Genomic DNA, 24,077 nt, shown 5'->3' with positions numbered 1-24,077 from the left:
CCGACAAATGGCTCCCCTGCTCAGCAGACTGTGCTCTGGATGCCTGGAGTTTATGTTACGCTCCAAGATGTTGACACATTTCATCATTTGAAATGGTACCAGGGATGGAAAATATGATGATACCTGGCAGGCTCACTGTGGGTGTTGTGCACCACCCACTCATAGTTTAGGACAGACTTTGAAAGTACAAGTCACAGTAAATTGTTTGTGGGAGGGAAAAACAATTGAACTAACTGTGGACAAGAAATTGAGTTGTTAGGTGTCCAATTTTTTTGCGTCCAAAGTGCTTTTTAACACCTGGGTGGACACGGTGGTGGAGTATATTTTAAAGCTATTTTCAGTGTCAAACACAACACCTTTGAGGCATTTTAACCGCTGCACTAAGTGTGAGTCTTAATAATTAATACTTTTCACCCAGGATCTGGTTCCAGTGTTTCACTTGGTAATGACATTTCTCCCTTTAATTGCTCAGCGCCTGGTAACAACATTGTTCTGAGGAGCTCCCCTGCTCCCTCCGACGGATGCTCCTCTCGAGCCAATCAGATTCTGAGTTTTTGTCTCTGTGGTTTTTTTTTTGCAAATGTTTGCTTTGTGGGTGGCTAAGGAGTTTGTTGAATTTAACAAGGACGTGTTTCAGAGACCTGAGGTTTAACAATGTCACTCGAAATGAAAATTGCGTGGTAATAAAAAAGGCGGGATGAAAAAAATAAAGCAAAGCAGAGAGAGAGAACTAAAGAGTCTTGGTGTGTGTGCACGGCTGCGTGCAGGCGTGTGTGCACGCTAGACAGATTTGGATAATCATGTTTCAACGAGCTCCAGGGCGACTCTTTGTGCGCCGTGCAGCTTCGTGTTATAAAATATCCCATTCTCTGAGCAGCAACAATGGGCATCACGTTGCTTCACCTTCCCTCCTCATCTCGCCCTTCATCTCGCCTCCTACTGTATCTCTCCCTTCTTTCTCATTAAAGCGAGCCGCACACACTTTCATAACATTTTAATAGCTGTGCGTCGAGTCATCTGACTCACAACAATTAGAGTTTCTCTTTATGTGATTTAATTGCTAATGTGCGTAGTGTTGCATTACAGAGGGAACATTCTTTTACTTTGAAAGGTAACAAAGATCCTCAGTGTTTTGATGAACCTAAAAACACAAAATGAGTCTTGTCCTCTGATCATGACCGTGTGCCACACAACAGTTAATTCATTTGCCTGATGGAGGGAATACATTGTATTTCAACAGTGGCTGCTGAATGTGACAAGCAAATCAGTGGATACATAATGATAGGTGGTCAATAACGATGACACACTCAATGTGGAGCAATAATTTCTACTCACTGTTGGTAAAAAGCATTCTGAGAAAATCAAAGGTCCAAAGCCATTAGTGCGGAGGCGACAAAATATTACCGCCAACAGAAAGCTGTTAAGAGAAGCTCAAATGGACATTTTAAATAGCTGCAGCCATTAATATCATTAAAACAATAATCCTATTTTCTGTGACATTTATTCTACAGTGTCTAGAATATGTAATCATAAAGATGTTACAGCTGATGTTGCAACTAGAGGCAGTTAATCAGTGTAAAGTCTGATATTTTGTGGATATTTGGATTGATATGTTAAAAAAAAAACACATAAAAAACATAGGGGAAAAGTAACTAAGTACATTTACTGAGGTACTTAAGTACAATTTTAGGTGCATTTACTGTACTTGAGTATCTTAATTTCATGCCTTTCATGCCCAATTTCATGCCTTTTTCTTGCATTTTACTCTTTGTGTCTGTGGCGGTGGGTATACAAAAATGAGGAGGTGCAGTCTGTGGTTTGAGCAACAGTCTTAGAGCCAGCAGAAATCAACTTTGTGTATCTGGCATATTTTCTCCGTAACATGATCAAGAGGATTTGGGCGCTGCAAGACGGAGGGAAGTTTAACATAGTTGATTTACACACACAAAAAAGCTGGTTGGAAATCGGCACAGTGTACATTTGAGATTATCTATGTAAGACTTTGACTTGTAACAGAGTAGTTATACATGCTGGTATTGCTTTTTTTTAAAAAAATATAATAAATTATTTTATTTAAGTAAAATATTTTAGTGTTTCTTCCAAACTTCTAATACAGCTCCACCAAAATAATATTGAAAAAAAATCCAGTAACTAAACTTCTCTGTGTTCCCTGTGAGGCTTAATGACCAACACACCTGCTGATTATCAATCAGTGACATGCTGTGCAGTTTCATCAGCAGCAACTTTACTTCAGGGTCCCTGGCTGCTCTGTTTACAAAATGGCAGGCTGCAGGAGCACAAACATTTGGTGCAGGACTGCTCGAGAATCAGACTTAATCTTATCAATGGCAGGATTGTTGTGCTGAAGAATCCTGTGAGGAGGTGAGAGACAGTAGCTAACATGACTTCTACAAACGTCTTTTTGTGAGCGATGAACCGGCCCCTCCAGTGCGTGCGAGAAAATGGTACTTCTAATTAACTTCTGTAACATTTAGAGGCTGGTATCTGTGGCGCGGCAAATTGATTTAGCAGTAGGGCTCATAAACGCTCTGCAGCACGCAGTAATTATCACAGCAAATCTCCGTCTGATCGAGTTATTTTTGTCTATAACTGAGTGCCAAAACAACCCTCTGTTTTCTTAAAACATCTGCAAGTGCGGTCATTTCAACCTATTTCTGATGCAAAAATATTTAAGTTTTTTTCAATGTACTTTCTGTTTACTCTTTTAATAAGCATATTTCCCAAAAATATCAAAAATAATAATTACCTATATTATGATTTGATTTCCTTTTAACACATGCTGCTAACAGCTGTTGTTTGCTGCCCGTAGTTTAACTAAGATTGTTTATTTTCTAAGCCTCCAAAAGCATTTGAATCCAATGAATATTTACAAGATTATGGACAGTACAATAGATCTGAAGAGAGGTTCACCTCATGCACTGACACGACCTCAGTAATCAGTGTTGTAGGCTGATTTTTTACAGCTCTGACTCACTAATGGGTGTTTGTCTCCCTGCAGACATCATGATGCTGCATCCCAACCAAATATATAATCCAATCAGGGTGCATTACATTGTGCTGAATGCTTCCGCAGCTCAAAAATACGCTGACTCGGTCCAGAAAAGTCCTATCCATAAATAAGATTGCAGCCTGGGTGACCGCTTTGTCCAGATTATCTTGTCATGTCTTATGAATGTGAATGAATGTTGAATATGACATATGTAGTCGGTGTGAGAGAAACCATAAACAGATAAAAACACACAGACATAGGGTAACTTATCCTCGTTTTTTCCACTCAGACTCGACCAAGAAGCTGAAGGATGTTCTGCAGGAGTTCCATGGAGATGGTGTGTTGGCTAAATACAATCCAGAGGAGGTATGTACAGTTTATATTTAATTATATAATGCATAGTTTATATTCTGTTGAAACCAGCTGTGCTAACAGCTCATATACAGCTGTATGCATATTAACATTTCTGTGCAGGTGCTATTTTGGATTTTATGTTCCTCTCTGAAAACTGTGAGTTTAATACCACAAATAAATTTGATTTTCAAAACAGAACTGTAGGCAACAGCATACAACACTGTTTATTGTTTCATGTTTTCTAGATTATATATTATTATTTTTGTAGATTTTGCTAAAAGAAATATGATTAGAACTGTTGGATGTGGTCATTTGACTAGTACAAAAAAGAAAATGGGGATTGTTGTTTGTTGTTATGGTGACAAAACACGTTAGTGTGGCTACAAAGTGGGCCACTCTTTCTAGTTTGAGAACTCCATTTTCTTATATTTTCATGACTAAACAGAAAAATACAATAGCACACCAATTCAAGTTTCTCTCTTTAACTAAACTGACAAGAACTTGACAGAAACAAAACAAAATTCAACAAAACCTTCTCTGTTCGCCTTGATAACCATGTTGTACGTTAGTCAACTGTTCCAACAATCACCAACTCTGGTTTGGTCGTAAATAAACCCTCAATTCACAAAGAAAGATGTGGAAATATGTTGATCTACAAGCTGTTCATCCCTGTCTCTGCCACTCAGCTGTCCACTGAGCAGCGGCTCTCACTTGTTCTTTTAAAAGAGCTACAGTAATGTTACATCATGTTTGAATAAACATGCAATTAATGTCAAAAAAGAAATATTTTAAAAGCAGTGTATTGCTTACATGAAAATACACTGCTTGTTGTTACTTTAAAACCTCATCTCAGTGAGTTCACGACTCGTTGCAAGTTGGTTTGTTGATACCAGGGCCAAAGTTGGCCCACTGTAAGGTTCAATTCAGAATCAATTCTCAATTCAAAACGATTTCCGTTTCAAAATCGATTCCTGATTCAAAATCAATTCCTGATTCAAAATATAGGAGGTGTAATTTCAGGATCTACTCCAGTCTGTTTTGCCAGTGGCATATTATGTTATGAAAGCAAAGTGTGTATAACATTATGGAGGTTTTATTATGTACAAGCTTTTTTGTTGTAGAAAACCTTTCTCCCAAGTGTTGGGAATCAGGAAGTGAAAAATAAACATTGTAATTATTTTAGTTCAAAAAATTGACACACTTTTCCCCAAAAAGTCCCATCATTTTTTTTGCACATCACACTCCTGACACTTCAGAGAGGGGCCTGATTCTTTTGCCTGCTCTGCCTGCAGTGAACACAGAGTTTATATCCATATGAGGCCCTGCTGCTTGTTACACTGTCTCCTGATTTACCCTTGTCTCATTATTATTATTAGTAGTAGTAGTAGTATTATTAGTATTAGTATTAGTATTAGTATTATTATTATAGGGGCTACCAGAGTTTATTTTAATGCAGGAGAGGCTACCAATAACACAGAGCGATAGATACAGCAGGATTCGGCCAATCACAGCGCAGTTTGCTTCAGATGACGTGTGGTATACGTAGGCGGATACAAAGCGTCGGGTCGTCTTCCGATTGGTGGACAAGACGGAAACAAACCTCTGACCTCTTTCCAAAGGAACTATGGGAAACCAATATGGCATTTAGCATCGACGCTAATGTACTTTTATCATCGAAATATGGATGAAATATAGACGGAAGACACCCAATATCGGATCTATCAGTGTCTATTTATTGAACAAGGTCCCGTAAAAACATCTGAATTCCAGGCTGGACACTGAGGACCGGAGTTTCCCTCTGAACGGCACAGACGACCCGACAAACGGTCTCAAACTTATTAAGACTTTTCTAAATGTTTAAATGTTAGGGGATTAGGAATAGACTATATTTAGTAAATATGTTTAGTAAACATAGGTTATAATCGATGTTTAGGATTTTTGAATCGATTCTGAATAGTTAAAAACGAGAATCGTTTGTGAATCGATTTTTCCGCCCTGTCCCTCATCATTAATCTTTTTTCATAATCTGAGCATGGTGGGCAGAGGGACACTTGTAGCAGGAAGTCCGTTTGAGTGAAAAAGTATTGAGCGGACAAAAGACATAACATTTAAGGGAACTTGATATCCAAATACCATTTAGCATCTTAGCATTATTCAGCGCTGTATAATAGGTGTTTTGGCCCACGGCCCACCGTTAAGTTTCAGTGTTGGCCATCCAAGGAAAAAAACTCAGTTCAATCCTTTATTCCAGACTCAGTGCATATAAAAAGACAAAAACATAACATACAATAGAGACATAAATTCAGTATAAAATCATCGTCTAAAAATTAATCAGTGTATGTTAATGTCTTACAAAGAGACAACTATACCAGTGTCTCCACAGCTGGGAATGGTAACATGTAGTGCTTTACCTTTTGTCAAAATAGAACTAGTATTATTTCATTCTCAGAGTCATTAAGCCACCAAATAAATGTATACATGAGACTCCTTATAGCAGCTTTGAGGGTATTGAGTCCTGCAGCCTCTAACATTTCACTGGCACTGCATCACCCAGGTCTCTGCAGTAATATTCTCACAGCATTATTAGAAGCTACCTGCAACTGTAAACCTGCCTTTAATGTATCTTGGCCACAATTAAGCAGTGTTAACTGGTGTACAATATGCCCTGAACAGAGACGTCTTCACTTTATTTGTGCACGTACTAAATTAAACTAAAAAAACTCAGAAGACTTCACTTATTTATTTAGTTAGGAAAATCATGGCCACAGAAACGTTTCAGCTAAACAATGAGTGCCGGTGGTATTGCTTTTTTCTTATTTCCGTCTCTACCGTGCACCTTTTGATGCTGTGAAATATATTTTTGGAGTTATATGCACTGCTATTTCTCTACATAAAAAGTTTGGGCACACCTTTATTCAGAGGTTTATATGGAAGTTTAGATGGAAGTTAGCCCGCTAAAACACCTGCAAAGGCAATGATTTGACAAGCTGGCCGTGTCCGTTCTGCTTCTATTCGTATAGATTTTTCACTCTGCTTCAATCAGACTTATTTCAGTGAATATTTTGACACACAGCTGACTTTTTAAGCTGCTATTCTAGCATTTAAAGTCATTGGAAGAAGCAGATCAGCAGCTGAACTATTTATCCAGTTAAATCATCCTAACAGCATTTCAAGGTTGGAGTTTTGTATTTAGCTTTGAAAGTTGTGTAGTAGTGTTGATGAGGTTTGTAGAAGAAGTTTTCACTATTTATAAAACTCTTCACACAGACACACAAACACACACAGAAACACACACAAAAAAACATGTTTTCACTGTGTGTTTCGGTAAAATAAAGCGCATAAACACCAGGATCTCAGCTCACATTGTTCAATATTTCGAAACATCCATGCATGCATGCAATAATAGCTCTATGACAGTTACGATGATAGCCTCGATAAAGTGTCAGCTAATTAAGAAATTCACATACATCGTGTCTTCGTGGCCTTTGCACATTTTAATTGTGATAACTTCATGATGAGTCCATGAACGTGTTCTTTCTTTCCTCAATGCTGCGGATTTAGAAGCAGGAAATCCTCAGTCAGGTAACTGCTATCTCTTCCTCTCTCTCTGATTTATTGTTGCTGTGTTTTGCTGACTGTTCATGTATTTTCTCACTGAGTACCTCAACTCTGTCAAGCAGCGGTGAAGCACTAAAAAATGATTTAGTGAGAAACAAACTGGAAGATATTTCTGGAGGACATGCAGCCATTTGCAGGGAAATGTAAAATGTCTTTCTTGAACTGGTAATATGTCTGTTGATTCGAAAAATGTAAGACAACATTAACAATTCACAGATTTAAACAATCAGCTAATAAAATAATCAGAAGGGTGGATGAAGATGTACGCCTAAATGGATAGTAGAAGAGACCACAGAGCATTGAATGAAAATATAAAAGCTGCAGAACCACTCTAGATTTCACCGCTCACAAACCCCAACACAGCACCTCATCCATCTTCCAAAGTGCAGAAATCTGTCACATGAATTCTGCAACATTTATCGCAAGCAGCCACAGATTTCCCCGAAAGTGAAACACACCAACACGCTCTCTTCATACTGAAAATGCATTTGCTTGAAGCCTTTAAGGCAACCAGCAATTCGACTTGACAAATAACACGCTATATTTCTGTCGTGGTTTTTTTAGGAGATTGACTTTGAGGGCTTCAAGGTCTTCATGCAGACGTTCCTGGAGAGCGAACTCCCCGAAGAGTTCTGTCAACACCTCTTCATGACGTTCAGCAATAAGGGACCCAAACCCAGTCCCTCATCTTCTGACAAACCCAGAGTCTCTGGTAAGTGTAGAAAGGAAGTCTTAATCATAACAAACCCTCGAGCTGTAAACACAGCATGTTGGTGTTTTGTAGTAACTGAAATGGGTGAGAAACCATTGCAACTTTCGTTGCTAAGGTACAGATAATTTATCACTTACTTCTTGCCCTCACAGCATTTTCTTAGTGGCTTATTCTTTTTAATTTATTTAAGATGAGCTACTTTCTTTGCTGTGTAAAAGCTGCACAGTTTCTGTTTATTTGTTGTTTTTGTGCCGTCAGATAACAGATTTCCTGCCAAGTTCAGCGCGGTGGCACACAATGTAAATTGTAGTTCAGTGGCTGCCAATTGTCTTGGCGATGGTTTTGTTTGTTTGCAACATTTATACTAATTTCATTCTGGTGTTGTAATGAGTTACTGATAGTAAAGCCAACACTCCCCACACTTACACCTGGCTTCACACCTCTTTGACTACCTGATATTTCGGGTGAATAATAATAAATAGAGACCATCTTGGGATTGGATCTCTTGAGTTGCAATACAGTGATCCATGACTCAGAACAAATATTGGCCAGGGGCATGAAGTTGGGGGCCCAATGGCTCCTTTCTTGTGTCCTACACCCAACACTTCCAAGCTCTTGCTTGGGAGTGTTGGGCTTGGGAATGTTTGAGTGTTTAAAAATATTGAAACACTCAAAATTGTCTTGCTTGTGTTTTAAAACATAGGAAAAAAGACAATGAGCAACTTGTAAAGAAAATGACCCTCAAATTGCAAGAAATCCGTGTATTAAGAATTATTTTTTAAAAAGCCAGCGAAATGTCTAAAAACTCTACTTGTAATTATTTTAATTATATATTCTAAAAATATTTTACAGATTTGATTTTTTTAAGCACTTTTTTTCCCAGGTCATTTTCTTATTTGTTTGTTTTTACTCTTTTCTTTGTTATTAAATACTTATGTATTTATGGTTTTTCTTGCAAATTTTATTTGTATATGTCTTGTACATTTTACTTTTTTCTCTTTGCTTAATTTTGGGCCATTTCTTCCTAAGTTGCTCATTGCTTTCATGTTTTTGTAAGAAATCAAGCCAGTTTGCTCAGGTTTCGAAGGTTTTACCGATGGAAGAGGGTGTGAATGTGCACACATCCAGGAAAAAATACTCAGGTGCAAGACCAAGAAACTCACTGCGAGGCTTGTCTCGTCTGAAGGAGATCGAGTGTAGGGCTGTACCTGACTCAGAGTTATTCCAGTCGAATCAGATTTGATTGTTCAGTACAAATATTCTACTATTTATACATAGTTTGACAGTTTGAGCAGCTCTGCAGAAAGTTCAGTTTGACGGCGGTATTCACTTAATGTAGTCAACAAGCTAACGTCGCTTATTGTGGGATGTAAATTTGCTTAATTTTTTGTCAACACTAGATATCAAACAAAAGCCAGAGATTGTGTTGTATTAAGTTGCGGTGAGCTTTTAATTCACCACTGAGCAGAAGGTCTCTCCTCTCTCCTCCTCCGTGCTGCTGCCTGCATGTGTCAACTTCTTGTGCCAAAGAGTAGTGTGAAAGTCAAGACCACTCACTCCGCAGCAAAATCTGGGGACCAAAACATCCCCAGAATTCACTGCACACAAAAAAAAATGACTGCTTGACTAAACGCAGTCGACTGAGGGTCTCTGACTCTTGATTCCAATCTCAGACTTTTTAAGGGACAGCCCTAGTAGATCAATACTTTGCCTTTAAAGAAAAGAAAAAATAAATATAGAATAAACTATTAATTTGGACCCTACAGTGTGCAGACCTTATGATCTGGTTTGATAAGCTTTTAAATAGAAGCTTTTAAGCAGAAATGCTCTGTCTAAAGTTAAAAATTCTCAATAAATTATTAGTTATATGTCTGGGTCAGCTAAGATGTCTGGGTCTGGACCCAGGGGATGAAGAGGGATGGCAGGTAAACAAGGGGGGTGCATTTTGGCCATTTTACTAACAAGGATGGTTTCTTCTGTCAAGTACATACAATTAGCGCTCATATTAAAAGTGTCTTGACATGATTTGCAGATGACTGTGGAAATAGGACACAAACAAGGCCCGAAAACAAAATTATCATATTTCACAGCCACAAGAAAACTATCTTGGAGGGGAGGAATCGTCAAATACCTTCTAAAAGCCTAAGTTAGAGCAAATATTTATATTTACTTGAAATTACTTGGAAATAACTGGTGCATTATCAAATATTTGTGAAGGCAAAATAAGTAATTTTAAAGGACTACACTTCTAGGTGTAGTTTTTGCGTGTTAGGTTAATAACTGCTGCAGACTTAATGAGCTACAGCTGAGCGTGTAGTGTTAAAACAAATAGTTTTAATGTCGATGTCCACAAAAAGCACAGATATAATGGTTAAAATAATAGAATTGCTTGTTCTTACCTACTTTTGCTCCACTTTACTACAGCAGAGATTGTCCTGTCATCGAGGATCAGAAGAGTGCATTAGAAAATAAAATAATGGTCCCCTGTTGCTGGCAGCATTCAGTGGCTGGAAATTGAAGAAAAGTCCGCCAGGGAATTGAGCACAATGGAAGCACATTTTCAGTAAAAAGTCAGGTTGTTAAAGTACAACTGTAAATCTGTGGATGCAGCAGATGATTCCCATGCTGGCATAATTTCAAGACTAAAAATGAATTGATAACTTCTTCCATTATATATTCTGAAATAATTTATTTCAACTCAGTCACCAGAAAAAATGTATGATTCTGCAAACCTCAGATATGTTATATTAGAACATTATTATGTAGCAGGTACATTGAAACTTTGTTTTTCAACATTGCTTTGGTTAACATGGGGTTAGGTGCAGGCACAAAAACCATTTAGTTGTAGTTAGCTAAAGATTAGGTTTTGGCCTGGTTTTGGGGCAAAATACCAGCTGAAAAAGCAGCGATGTCCATGTAGACATCTGCTTTTTGAAACGCAGCCGCAGGTACCTTAAAAAACGCAGAAAAACCATTGAAAAACACACCAGCAGGTTTCTTAAAAACACACGCTTTAGGGCCAAAAAGAAGCAGGAAACAGCAACAGCTTCTTGAAACACCCACGTTTAGGGGCTACAAATCTGCTTGAAAAACAGCAATGACTTGCTAGAAAACAACCAATTTTGGTTGCAGCTTGGTAACTGTTACACCATCCACTCGATGACAGTCAGCTCATATTTTATCGCTTTAGAAATGTTTATATGGTGTGAAACTGTAACATATTGGCGGTTTGCAGAAATTAAAATTGCCAAATATTAAGAGTGACATTACACCCAATACATAAAATACTCCCTTAAATTCATTTTCTTTTCTTGCTGTTATCTTAAAGTTAAAACCTACTTGCTACCTTAATTCAAATATTTAACTCTTGGCGAAGCGCTAAATTATTTTATTCAAGATTTGTGCATAATCTAATAAAGAGACCCAAATATTCTGTTCATTTAATGTAAATTTGACTAAAAAATGTAATATCAGGCTGAAAGCTGTAAAATTTAATACATCACCTCGCCTGATCTGTCCTTTTGGTAGCAGTTTGACTCGTGTGCATTCAATATTTAATGCACATTGTTTGCCCCAGTTACCTCACAGAGCACAAGAGGAGCTGAATCCGTGCAGCCTGCAGTATGTGAGGCTGTTGTTCAGGCCTCATTGATCCACTTTTGTTAATTGTAAAGTCCTCCCACCACCCCAGATGCTCATCAGATAGGAGAACTAACAAGTCCCATCTCCCACAAACTGCTGCTGTGTGCACACAGGAGCCTTTGTTCATAACATTATTAAAGGGTTTATTTTCCCGTACCGTACTTTTAGAAGCAAACAGCATAATAACTTGTTTAGAGAGTAGAGTTTATGGCAGCTGTAGCAGAGTGTACGCACTGACTTCATGAATAAATTATCGTAGCTTCGGTGAGAGCACTGTAGTGAAGACTGATAGCAGATTCATTAATGTGCCTTCAGTATGTGGTGCACGCCACGGGAGTCATGCTGACTTTCACCATCTCAGAAATGAGAATTAACTGCTCAGTTTCTTTTACTCGTTTCGTTGTCATAGATGAAAGTCAGTCCTTATCTTCAATCCATCCATTTTCCACTACTTACTCTGAAGCCTTTTTAGACCAGGAGCAATTTGTAATCATTTTGGCATGTTTTGGGTTTGCCATGGGTCTCCTTCCAGCGGGGTGTGCCCAGTGTATCGACACAAAAAGGCAGCATTTCTGCTGCTACTATCTGTGAGTGTGAATCTGGCCATCCTGCAAAGGAGGCTCGTTTTGATCAGTGTACACATTGTCAGGCAGGTGTCAATTAACCCTCAAATTGTGCAAATTGAAACTGCAAATAAAAAATATGTGGGAATGGGAATGGCATTTCAAAAATTCACAAAAAAGAGTTTTTATGCTTGAATGAGGTGGTATTCCAGGCTGTTCGAAAAATCTATATTTGGCAAAACTACAGTGGAAAAAGTTTTTTTTGTTTTTATTGGTCACAACAGTTCCTCTGTGAAATCGTGGACTATCACCTCCCAAAAATCCCTCATACGTGGCCGCTTCCACGTATAAGGCGCTCGCCTTTCCATTATCGCTCACGTCACACGCCTGCATCGCCTTGGATTAAAAATAATGACGGTGATCGTGGCGGCTGAAATAGAAATAAATCTGCTAATGTTTTAAACATCCATCCCCATGATTACTGGAGTGATATCACAAGAGGAGAAGTCGCACAACATCACTCAGTCATCTTGCAATTTTGTTTCATTGACATTTCAAAAAAATTGCTTAAGTTCAGGGTTGGAAATGAACTTTTGTGTCTACCTGCTTTGTGGCTGGTGGACTTGAAAATCTACCAGCCACTCTATAGATTACCATTGTTTTTTTTACCAGAGCAGACTACATTATTGTGGAGGAGTGTGTATTTTTACTTGCTTTTTGTATGTTAGAATTAACTTGTGTTACACTGACATGAAAACAAAATATTGAATTATACCACTGAGAAAAACTACACTGTGCCACTGAAAACGCTGCATTGAGCTGGATGTGACTGCTGACAGTAGCTTGTGTACATTTACCGGTAAGATCAGATAACTAGAGAGGGCAATCGATGGGGGGACATGTTAATGACTTTACATTATGTGTTGACCTTTACCGCCCTGTGCCTCCGAACACAATGAGATAATAGCGTTGTACAGTATAGACCCTTAATCCTCTAATTCACTTGCAATGACATAGCCCGGCTCTGAAAACAAACTCTTGTTTGAGGCTAAAACTGGACCATTTGTTTGTTCGCCTTTCGGTGAGCTGGACGCCGCCCACCATTGATCAATCCAACTGTATGACTAATGTCGGGCCAGCAGGTTGTTGGGCTAACATTAGAGGTTTGTGGAGGATGTTTTGACCTTTAATGTCCGTCTCCCTACAGGGCTGAAGCTGATCAAAAGCAACTCGACCCCTCTGAAGACGGCCGTGCTGCCACAGCCTCTGGATACGGTGCAGCTGAAGGACATCGTGTGTTACCTCTCATTGCTGGAGGGCGGGCGTCCTGAGGACAAGCTCGAGTGTGAGTGTCTTCTCATATTTGATTTTTCTGTATGTGTCACAAGCATCTAAAATCCAGTGAAGGCAGACAACTCCTCATACATGGTTTATGGATTGCAGAAATTAAAGCAGGGTTTGTTTTGTCATGAAAACCCTGGAGAAGTCATGGAATTTGCATGTAACAGTTTCCAGTCCTGAAAAGGTTTTGGAAAACTAAATAGACCCTGAAAGTTTTGGGAAAGTTGTGGAATTCTGTCTTGAAAAGTGTATAATAACAAAAGAGGTGTTCAAGGATAGTTGGAAATTTGAAAACCCTACAATTATTTCTGTTTTAACAGTCTCTTGCTTAATTAAATGATGTAATTTTCGAAGAAAAAAAGAAGATGCCAATAATTTTTTAAGAAAAAAGAATCACACATTTTTGTCTTCAAAAATTGCCAAAAATTCTAAAAAATTGCCTAAATTTTTCTTTACAAATTGCTTCCACCACCCCCATAAATAATGAACAGTCTGTAAGTTATGTAAAAATATTTAGTTCTCTTTAAAAGAAATACAATTTCAAAATGCTATTCTGTTGTAGTGAAAATGAACAGATAAGTAGTATCGCTGGTTGTTTCAGAGAATGTTTGGTCTTTAAAATTTGCTGCAAAGTCATGGAAAAGTAAAAATGTGTATTAACCCTGTGAAAGAAACACTAGGAAAAGAATAAAAAAAATTAAATACACCACTGGCCAACTGAGCCATCAGGAGGCAGACTTAATGTCATCGGTTGACTCAAACCTCGGTGGGCGGAAGGCAGTTTGTGAGGCTAAGTGAGGTCAGACTGAAGCCCAGTGGAAAAGACAAAGGCTACGAGAGGACAAATCATGAATCTTTGCTCTGTTGCTTTGGGAAAAATGCAACATCAAGCCACACTAAGAAGCTGATCTGTCTGGTTTTAAATAAACACGCTAGCCTTTAGCTGTCGAGGTAATTTAATGTAATCTCAGAGCTGCCTCTTGTCCTCTTTTTGTTTCAAGAAAAAGCCAAATATGCAGAATTAAACCCCATGTGCACTGGATTTATTTCTCTCAGGAGGTGGAGTTATTTTAGCATCACCTGTGCTGGTCAGTGATTTTAATCCCGTCTGGAGTTCCAATGTGGATAATTTTTCACTCCCACCACTGTTATAATGATAGCTGTTATTACCTGCTGATTTTCAGCAAACTCACTGCTACTTAATACCGCCTGGATGTCTGTAGGAAAGCTGCTCTTGCTTGAAATCTAACTTCTGATATTCGAGGATGTCTGCAATATTTTTGCTCTGCTGATGGACAGAAACATTAAACATTAAGGATTGTTAAGCGAGAGCTCATTAAATGTGTTGCTGTGATGTCACATACAGGTTGGTATCTGTGTTGTCTTTTGGCTCCTGCTGAGCCCTGCGTGGGACTGTTTTCTCAGTCCCGTTTTTGCTGGATCTCCAACCATGACTGCTCGCTCCCGCAGCGTGTATGTTCTCCTGCTGCAGCCTGGAGGGGGCGGGATGCTCTATGAGGGTCTGTGAAGGCTAAATACAGATGCACAGCAGTCAGTTATGGTTGCAATGCTAGTCTACACAAAAGATGAAAATGTTTGTTATAGGGGTGGATGATGAATCGAATATACTAGATGTTTTGCGGCTTGTTCCAGTGTGATGTATAAAATGACTTTATTGCAAACATTGAGTGTAAGTTGTCTCATTGTTTTTTAACATGAGACTCACTTCAGCGTTTCGTTTTTTCCCCTACGGTTCTCTCACAGACACACACACAAAAAGCATGGCTTTTGCAGAGCTCCACACCGTGACTATTTAGTTACATTTTGTGACCATGGAGCACTACTATGACTTGAAAATACTATTAAAATTTGAACTGGAGAGCTGTTGGTTTGTTTCCAGCTAACAGAGAATAAATCATCACGTTTAATGGCGCTGCTGTAACAGTCGAATTAAATGAGTGGTAGTGGCTGTGGTGTGAGCAGGTGAGGCCTTGTGTTTTTATATCTGCAGATCTCCGATCGTAACTATTTTGTCAAATTTTGAAACATTGCAACTTGGAAATCTTTGCAATATACAAACTGGAGAGCTGTTAGTTTGTTTCCAGCTTGCAGTGGATGAATCCTCAGAACGCAGTTAAGATAAAAAGGCACACAATACAGTTAGACATGCACAAGTTAAGAATATACAACACAATTTGAGAATGTAAGCAGATAAAATCTAATTGGCAAATGATGCAGGTAGAGTGTAACTGCAGTCATTTTAAATTAGGTAAAGCAAGCCTGAAATCAGTGCTGACATTGTTGGTTTTTAATAAACCATTTCTTAACATTACACTTAAATGAATGATGATTGATCATGGTACTGTGTTTCATTGATGAGATGCTCTAAAGGAAAAGATGCAGCTTAAGGCAGTTTTCCTGAGTGGGACTGTGCAGTGTTGAGCTGCAGCCACAGTCCTGATGTGTGAGGATAACAGATGAGGTGGAGGCTGTAAGCAGTCTGTTCTTTATATGAGGAACCTCTGAGTGTATTATTACCATGTTGATGCCAGCGCCACTAATCAAAGCAAAGCAAGTTAGGCTTTGTCCTTTTTTTTCTTTTTTTTTTCTTAAAGTTTGTTTTGTTGTAAGTTTCAAAGTGTTACTGTTGCTACGGTTACCTGCAGTGTGACATAACTTTCATGCTCAGAGTTTAACTGTGTGACTGGATCTTTGTTTGACATGTTCTGCTAAATAGTTTTAAACAAGTATTGTCCAGAGTCATGAGATCACATGCTGCTTCTCCTCTTCTTTAGCCATTTTTTTTTATTTGTTAACTTATTTATTGTGATAGATGTGGCCTTTTCTGTGCATGCATGTGATAATCTGACTGAATATTTAAAATGATCTCCTCACTTTTCACATCAGCCTGCATCAGTTTGTGGAAGAAACACTGAAATATTTTATTTAAAGTTGCCCTACGCTCAAAATTGTGTTTATGTCCCCTAAAATGACCTTGACTCTGCTGAATCTCTGCAGAGTTTGTCACTAGAGAGGTGTTTTCACATTCCTTTACTTGGGGGGGGGCTGTCAGTGCTGTTCTTAAAATCTGACACTGAAATGTGCCAGGCATGATAGATCAGGGAAATCACTGCAGGGGGTTTCCATTAACCTTCAAATTGTGCACATTGAAATTGCTAATATAAAATACGCCTGATGGAAACACGTCAATTTTGAAAAGACACTCCCATTTATTGCAAGAAAGGTTTTACCGCTCGATGAGTTGGTAGTTCAGGTGATGCCAAAAAGCCATTTTTCGACTGACTGAAACAACTAGTGTGAAAACACGCAAACAACTATTTTGCTTAGGTATTGAGTCCAAAAAAACAGTCATTGAACTGTGAATTATATCTCCTGAAGGACTCACAACACTTCTTTAGCACGAATTTGTAGCTCAGATTGGCTCTGCGTCAGATACGAAACAATGGAAGGACACGAATTAATGAATACCAAATATGTAAGCATTCATGTTTGTTCATTTTATAGTCTTGACCTTAGTTTTCCACTGAGGTTTAACTCAACCAATGAGATTATCTCCGCCTCAGATTCTTCAGGCTGCTTATCCACACAAAGTCCTGTCTGTGAGGTCAACATGACATCAGGATACTTTAACCTGACGCACAGAACATTAATAATTATTAATTATTATTATTATTATTATTAATAATTATTAAGAGTAATTATTGTAGCCTTTTTATAACTAATACAAGATTTGGGGTTTTCTCCAAGCAGTGCAGTGTTTCATTGATATTGTTTTCTATCTAAATATTTGCCAGCTATGTTCTTTATGTGTCAGTCTTTTTGTGCATTTAGCATTTAGTTTTCTCTGCAGGATTTGGTCATTAACAAGTACATTCGATCAAACTGCGACTTCCTCTGTTGTTTTATTTTCCCTTTTGGTGAAAATATTAATTGCTCTTTGAGCTCACAACCAAAGTTAGTGCCCTTCATGTTTTCAGGTGGAGCTTTTCTTTTTAATTGCATCACTTTTCTTTATCTGACATCTCTGGAGACGATCTTTGCAGCTCCCATGAATCCTCTCCACAGGGCTGTTCGCTGCCTCATGGTCGGAGTTTATCGACACGTCTTCCCACATCCCTTAATTGCATTTATCACATCATTTATTCACAAGGTTGCATTGCTTAATTGGACATCAGAGTTTTTTTTCTGTGTTGCTGTAATTCTCATCCATCTGCTGAATTATTGAGTAGAGTAGCTCTCATTAAGCACAAGGACTAAATAATTCAACCGATGCTGCCTGTGTGTGAGCACATCATGGATTTGTCTGTGGATGATGTCTTTTTGAGCCCTCTATCGCTCTGTGAGCCACACTGCTGTTGTTTCTCTGGTGGATGTTTCCCTCTACTGGATAATTACAGAACTGCTCCAGTTTTCAATTAACTTCTCTCAAAGCTGATATTTCTTTAGGATCATCTGAAATGAGTAAAAATCTGGTGATCAAGTGCAGATAAAAATGACATTTGTTATTAACTCAGAGCTTGTTAATGATTCCTATGTTTCAGGTATCTTTTTGAGTGACAGTACAATAAAACAATACTGAGTATCACAGAATCAAGCCCTAAATTCACAAAAACAAAAACAGTGTTTTGCATTATAGATAGAAATGCATTAAGTGAATATGTACGTTTAAGTCTTTAAGATTATGTTAAGATTATCATGTTCATTTTTTTTTAGCTTTTTGCTACAAATGATGTCACTGAAGAAAGAAAAATGTAATTGCCATATACCTTTAGCATATTTAGGAAAGAATGATATGTCATTATTAAACAGCAATAACTAGTTTCAATAAATCTCTCTTGTTAAGCTCATAAACACATTCTGCTCATAAACACATTTTCTGATTTGAAAGTTTCAAAAACACCTTGAAAAACTCGAAGATGGGAGATAATGTAGAACAAAATAAGATGATTTTTGAGTGTGTGTTTAAGTGTTTAAGTTAAATACAAGAATAACAAACTGATGAGCATGAAAAAGAGAAAAATCCATAAAGAAGTTTGGAAATGAATAAACAAGAATAAACTAAGACATATATGAAGACTTAAAATTTATGTTGAGATGCACTTCACTGTGACAAAATACACTTTGATCATTTTTATATTATATTGTCTTAGGTGGATAAATATTCTAATGACTTTCACCTGTGCACATATTTGCATTTCATGCTTGTTTACAGTTTTATTGAACCCAAACAAAGACATCTGCCCAAAATTGAATTCTTACAGCAGACTCAATATTTGGACTAAAGACTCAAAGTCTTCTAGAGCAGTGGTTCCTGACTGGTGGGTTGCGGTCCAAAAGTGAGTCACAGGAATCCCGACTTTGTCACGTTTGTGAAAAGCTCACTTTATTTTGTAGTACAGTGAATTTGCAGCACTGAGCCTTTATTTTGAAGTGTGATTTCCTGCTGTAGAGTGAGAAAGTTTCTCTTTTTGAGAACAGTTACTATTTTATTGCCCTGTTTTTGGTGTTATGATTTTGGGGGTTTGTTCAAGAATCACCATTTTTTTTTAAAAAAAGAAGAAAATCATTGACAATAAGTTAAAAAAAAAAAAAGAATCCAAAAATATTAAAAGAAGAAAAATGAATACATATATTTTCTTTTAATGAAGAAAACGTGTTTTCTTTAAAAATAAAAAATAAAAATCTGATGATTTTCTTTCCTGCAGATGTCCATGCTCGGCCCCCAAATTCCTTACATCTCAGAAACTATATTATGTTTTAAGTCCATTTGTAATTGACATTTTGTCAAGTCTGTTTGATTATGTGGTAATTTCTTGTATGTGCCGACCTCGAACTAATGACTAAGGAGAAATCTAGACGTGTGGCTGGACCAGTTGAGAACCACTGTTCTAGCGATTTAGGAGCGATTTAGGAGCGATTTAGGAGCGATTGTAAATGTCTTCCAAAAGGATTTTCAGAGATTCTTTAACTCAGAGACTTTTCTCTGTCCAGCCCTTTAATGCTGCAGACAAACGTTAACACTTTTGATCATCTTCAGCAGTTTATTACCTCTTTGGGTCACCACAGTCACCTCCTCTGACACCAGACACCAGCATCAGCCCCTCCCACCTCCCTCAGGAAACCGTCACTTAGCTCCTCGTTTGTGGTCTGACGAACCGCGGTCTGACGTCAGCTCCTTCTGATGTCAGCAGCCTCTGCTGCTCCTGGCTCACGTGAGGCCCGGGGCTGGAGGTGGAGGTGGGTTAGACACGAGTATGGAAATGATCCGCAGGCAGGTCATGTTGTTGTTGTTGTTGTTGTTGTCACGACTCTGATGTCCGTGATGTCAGAGGGAGAGCCAGTCACAGCTGTGATGGGGGAGCTGTCTGTTTCCATGGCGACACGTTTGAGTGGTAATTGGGGGACACTTAAAGTTGCAACATTCAGATGCTTACGACTGCAGAGACTCACTTTGTGTTTGCAGGCAGTGAAGTAAACAGCGAAATAAAAAGCTGCTTTATGGAGCGGAGAGTGCTGTGAGCTCCTCCTGCAAATAACTGACTCTAATGTTCACTTCAGCAGGGGGAGGAGGGAGAGGACGGGGTGTGTACGCTGCAGCTTGACATTTTGTTTGTTTGTCTCCCACAGTTATGTTTCGCCTCTATGACACTGATGGAAACGGGTCTTTGGACAGCTCGGTAAATATTTTCCTCTTAAAGATGAACTGTCATGTGAAATTCCTTGTTCAAAATTAAAAATACGCTGGTGTTTTTGTTTGTTTTGTTTTTTAAATATTTCAAATCACAAATAAGTCTTTTCTAATGAGTTATATATATATTTTTTTTTTTCTGTTGATTATATTCTTAATTAACCAGGTAATTGTTTTCATAATAAAATGTCAGAAAACTGTGAGAAATGCAACAAATTTCCTAAATCCAACAGTCATGTCAAACCCAGAGATGTTTGATTTATCATTACAAAGGAGGAGCTAAAATTATTATTTTTTTCCTTAAAGGATTATTTAAGCATTAATTAACAAAACTGCAGATTATTTCTGTCAATGACTCACTGATGAAATGACCACTCATTTCAGCTCTATTTCACCATTTTAGTTGTTTGATGTTAACAGTAATTGATAACATCTAAACATAAAAATAACAAAAGTACATGATTAGACATGAAGACATGGTATTAAACATGAATAATTTACTCATGTGCAGTACTTTGGTACAATTTTGAGGTACTTTACTTGAGTGTTTCCATTTTGTGTCACAATTTATTTCTGCTGGACTTAATATCAGATATCTAATGTAATCTATTTATATATTGTAATCTATTTTATCTACAGTAATTTATTTAATCCAATTTATTTACTCAATTTTATCCACTGTAATCTATTTTATCAATTGTAATCTATTTTATCTACTCTACTCTATTTTATCTATTGTAATCTATTTAATCTACTCTATTATATCAACCCAACTCTACTTTATCTCCTGCAATCTTTTTTCTAATTTATTTATGTAATTTATTACATCCACTCTTCTCTATTTTATTATTTATTATCTGCTTTACTATATTTCATCTAATCTATTTTTTACTGCTTTATTTTATGAGTGTAATGTATTTTATATAATTTATTTAATCTACTTTATCTGTTCCACTCTTTGTCATCTACTCTACTCTTTTTCACCTGCCCTAATCTATTTTATTTACAGTAACCTTTTTTAACTTTTATCTTAAACTTTTATCAACCTTATTTTTTTTTCTCTCCAATATATGTTATCTATTTTATTGTAAGTGCTTTATGGGTAAACCGTACATAGAGCCAGTTTGCTCCCATTCTGCACAAGAGACACATCCAAAGGTGGTGTGAGTGAATAAATGAATGGACAGAGGACAAAAAAAAGAATTAACGAGAAAAGTTGGCTGTGGGTTTATTTATGAATGAAAGCGACCAGTGCTTATGTGCATGTATAGAAAGTGCGTAGGAGGGAGCGGGGAGGTTGTAATTAGAGGGTTAAAGAGGGAAAGGGTGGAGTGGGTGGTGGGTGTTGGTAATGTATCCCATTATTAGTATCCCATTACTGACTGGGACAGAGAGAAAAGAGCACAGAGAGCAGACACAAAACAGCGATATTAATGATGCAGATTTCAGAGAAAATAAAACAAAAATACTTTTATTTTGAATGCATGAGCTCTTAATTTGAACTCAAAACATTACAGAAGTCCAAAGTGCATCATAGTGATTCAGTATCCCACCAGTTAATAATATCACCCCCGTCTGCCCCCCCAAAAAGCAACCATTGTAATTAAACCATCAACTTCGGAGCTCTTCCCACGCTGCCTTTGTTTCTCTCTTTGCAGCTCTTCTGTGCGGAAGAATGACGTTCCCAACCTGCTATTACACGCTGTTTATCAGTCTATTCACGCCAAAGACACTTGGCGACATCAACTTGTAAGGCTGCAATATACAGAAAGGTAAATACAGTATTTTTGTGCCTGTAATTGGCTGTCTGTGGTCTCACCGCAGGAGCTGGAGCACATTATCTCCCAGATGATGCACGTAGCCGAGTACCTGGAATGGGACGTGACCGAGCTTAAACCGGTAAGAGAGACGTTTCACCCAGTTAACAAAAATCAGCAGCGATGTGGAATTAATGTGCTGTGAAGGAAACCTCTTAGCTCGTTACTCGACACTTGTTCAGCATTTTTTTCGACAACAATTATGTTTTTGCAGCTCAACGTTGACACTAAAGATGGCACTGAAAGAAATTAAGTATGGGCCTTAAAAACTCTTATTAAAAACTCATTGAACACATTTTTTTTTATGTTCCACAGATTTTCTCTCAACCACACAGGGAGCCAAAATTACACCAATTTACAACTTCTTTGACAAGCTGAATAATTCCACTTCTTCTCTTTTGACTTCTGTCACTGTAGATCCTGCAGGACATGATGCGGGAGATCGACTACGATCGCGACGGCACAGTGTCACTGGAGGAGTGGATCCAGGGAGGCATGACCACCATCCCACTGCTGGTCCTGCTGGGCCTGGAGACGGTGAGTCCACACAGAGACCGCCTCCATTTGCTGCGTTCATGTGATGTCGGAGGGTCGTAGTTTCCGAGTTTGGAAGTAGTTCTTCCAAATTCGTTGTTTTCATGTGCTTTGAGTTTGTAAATTGGAAACAACATGGAAGCTACAAAGAAGAATAGATGCATTTTAATGCTAAGAGCGTTTAAACCATTACATATTCTATATATTCTATATATATTCATGTATATGCCACATTTACAATATTTTTCACCGCTTGAACTCTCTGTAAGACAGCCTTTACTGACAGAGATTTGAAGTCGTTATATCAAAAACACCAGACTCCTCTGAGAAAAACAATATTTCATTTTACGCCACTGAACGGTGGAGTTACTGCTCTCCTGCTGCCTCCATCAGCTGTTGGGGAAGGTAAAGAGGAGCAAATATTTCAATATAATAAGCACTTAAACAGATATTGAATATATATATATTTATTTATTTATTTTTGGTGGCTAAAATATGTTCAGCTGCGGCATTGTCCACAGCAGGACATCGCGCTTCCATGCCGAAACTGTACTTTATTTATCATCAACCTAAGCCAGTCAGTCAGTCATTTTCTGTAACCGCTTGTCCTCGTAAGGGTCGCGGGGGGGGCTGGAGCCAATCCCAGCTGTCATCGGGCGGAAGGCGGGGTACACCCTGGACAGGTCGCCAGACCATTGCAGGGCCGACACATATAGACAAACAACCACACACACTCACAGTCACACCTAAGGGCAATTTAGAGTCACCAATCAACCTGAGCTGCATGTCTTTGGACTGTGGGAGGAAGCCGGAGACCCCGGAGAGAACCCACGCAGACACGGGGAGCCATCAACCTAAGCCTGAATTAAAAATACAAATCACTCCTCAGTGCTTTTTTTTAAAAGCCTGAGCTTTTTTTCAGCACCCCTTCACCCCTCCTTAATAACAAACAGTCCCAATCTTTAACCACCGAGGGAGGCCGGCGCAGCGACTAAGAGCACGCACAGAACGCAGAGTCCGGTTAGTGCCCACTGACGTGTTCACATGACGGAGTAGCTCAACTTCCAGTTGCATTATCTGGGTGTGTTAGTCCAACTTCAAGAAATTCGATTTAGTTTGATGTCAGTGGTATTTTAAAAGTCCAGTTTTAGTCGGACTAACACAATAATTCGACTTTTTCGAACATCATGTAAACTACTGTACTGAGTCTCTCCTCGGCTCTTTGTGCCTTTCTGTTCTTTAATTCATTTCTGCAAGATGATCATGCTTATTGCTCTAATGTCAGAGGAGTTGTTTTCCGTCTACTCTCTCATGACGCCACTGTAAATTACCGTGGCTAATAGTTTCAGCTGATTGACAAGAATTAAAAGTAAGAATGAAATAATTTGCTGCGCCCATTAGTGCCCTTTCTTCATGTTCCGCCTTGAAAATAACAAATGAACAAATAAAGAGAGAAACAATCATAAGCTCAGCGCCCCTGTTGTCTCTCATTGACCCGCTGACCAGCCTGCACCGTGAGACCTGATGGCGCTGCGGACTGAAAGACAAAGTCAGGGATGAGTTACGGATGCTGACTGATCCGTTTCGCTCTCATTCGCCGCCCGTGTCTCTGCCGGTGTTCGCTCTGCTCTCATTGTCCTACACTGTCTGCTGCAGGTTCATGTTTTTGCTTCGGTTAATGTCGTCTATAAGTGTCCAGATGAACTCAGGTGACTTCAGCAGAAGCTCCCAGCAGCTGCTATAGAAGAGCCTTCTAATCTGCATCTACACATCTCTC

At 38.4% G+C, this 24,077-nt stretch overlaps 1 protein-coding gene across 3 annotated transcripts in view; it reads left to right on the top strand.

Moving 5' to 3' along the window:
- Nucleotides 1-5,168: 5,168 nt before the first annotated feature.
- The window catches only part of dgkb (diacylglycerol kinase, beta), a 73,976-nt gene continuing 55,067 nt past the window's right edge, over nucleotides 5,169-24,077 (top strand). For 2 of the 3 annotated variants that reach the window (XM_042489800.1, XM_042489799.1), the window contains exons 1-5: nucleotides 7,594-7,694; nucleotides 13,107-13,244; nucleotides 19,889-19,938; nucleotides 21,774-21,848; nucleotides 22,184-22,303. In XM_042489800.1, the coding sequence (XP_042345734.1) occupies nucleotides 7,631-7,694; nucleotides 13,107-13,244; nucleotides 19,889-19,938; nucleotides 21,774-21,848; nucleotides 22,184-22,303 (447 nt within the window). In that variant the 5' untranslated portion in view covers nucleotides 7,594-7,630. Of the gene's footprint in view, nucleotides 5,191-7,546; nucleotides 7,695-13,106; nucleotides 13,245-19,888; nucleotides 19,939-21,773; nucleotides 21,849-22,183; nucleotides 22,304-24,077 lie in introns of those variants that run through there. The other variant, XM_042489801.1, reaches the window with a different exon arrangement.

The sequence above is a fragment of the Plectropomus leopardus genome, chromosome 7 (assembly GCF_008729295.1).
Source record: "Plectropomus leopardus isolate mb chromosome 7, YSFRI_Pleo_2.0, whole genome shotgun sequence".
Taxonomy (NCBI): Eukaryota; Metazoa; Chordata; class Actinopteri; order Perciformes; family Serranidae; genus Plectropomus; species Plectropomus leopardus.
This window is presented reverse-complemented; position numbering and strand designations above follow the sequence as displayed.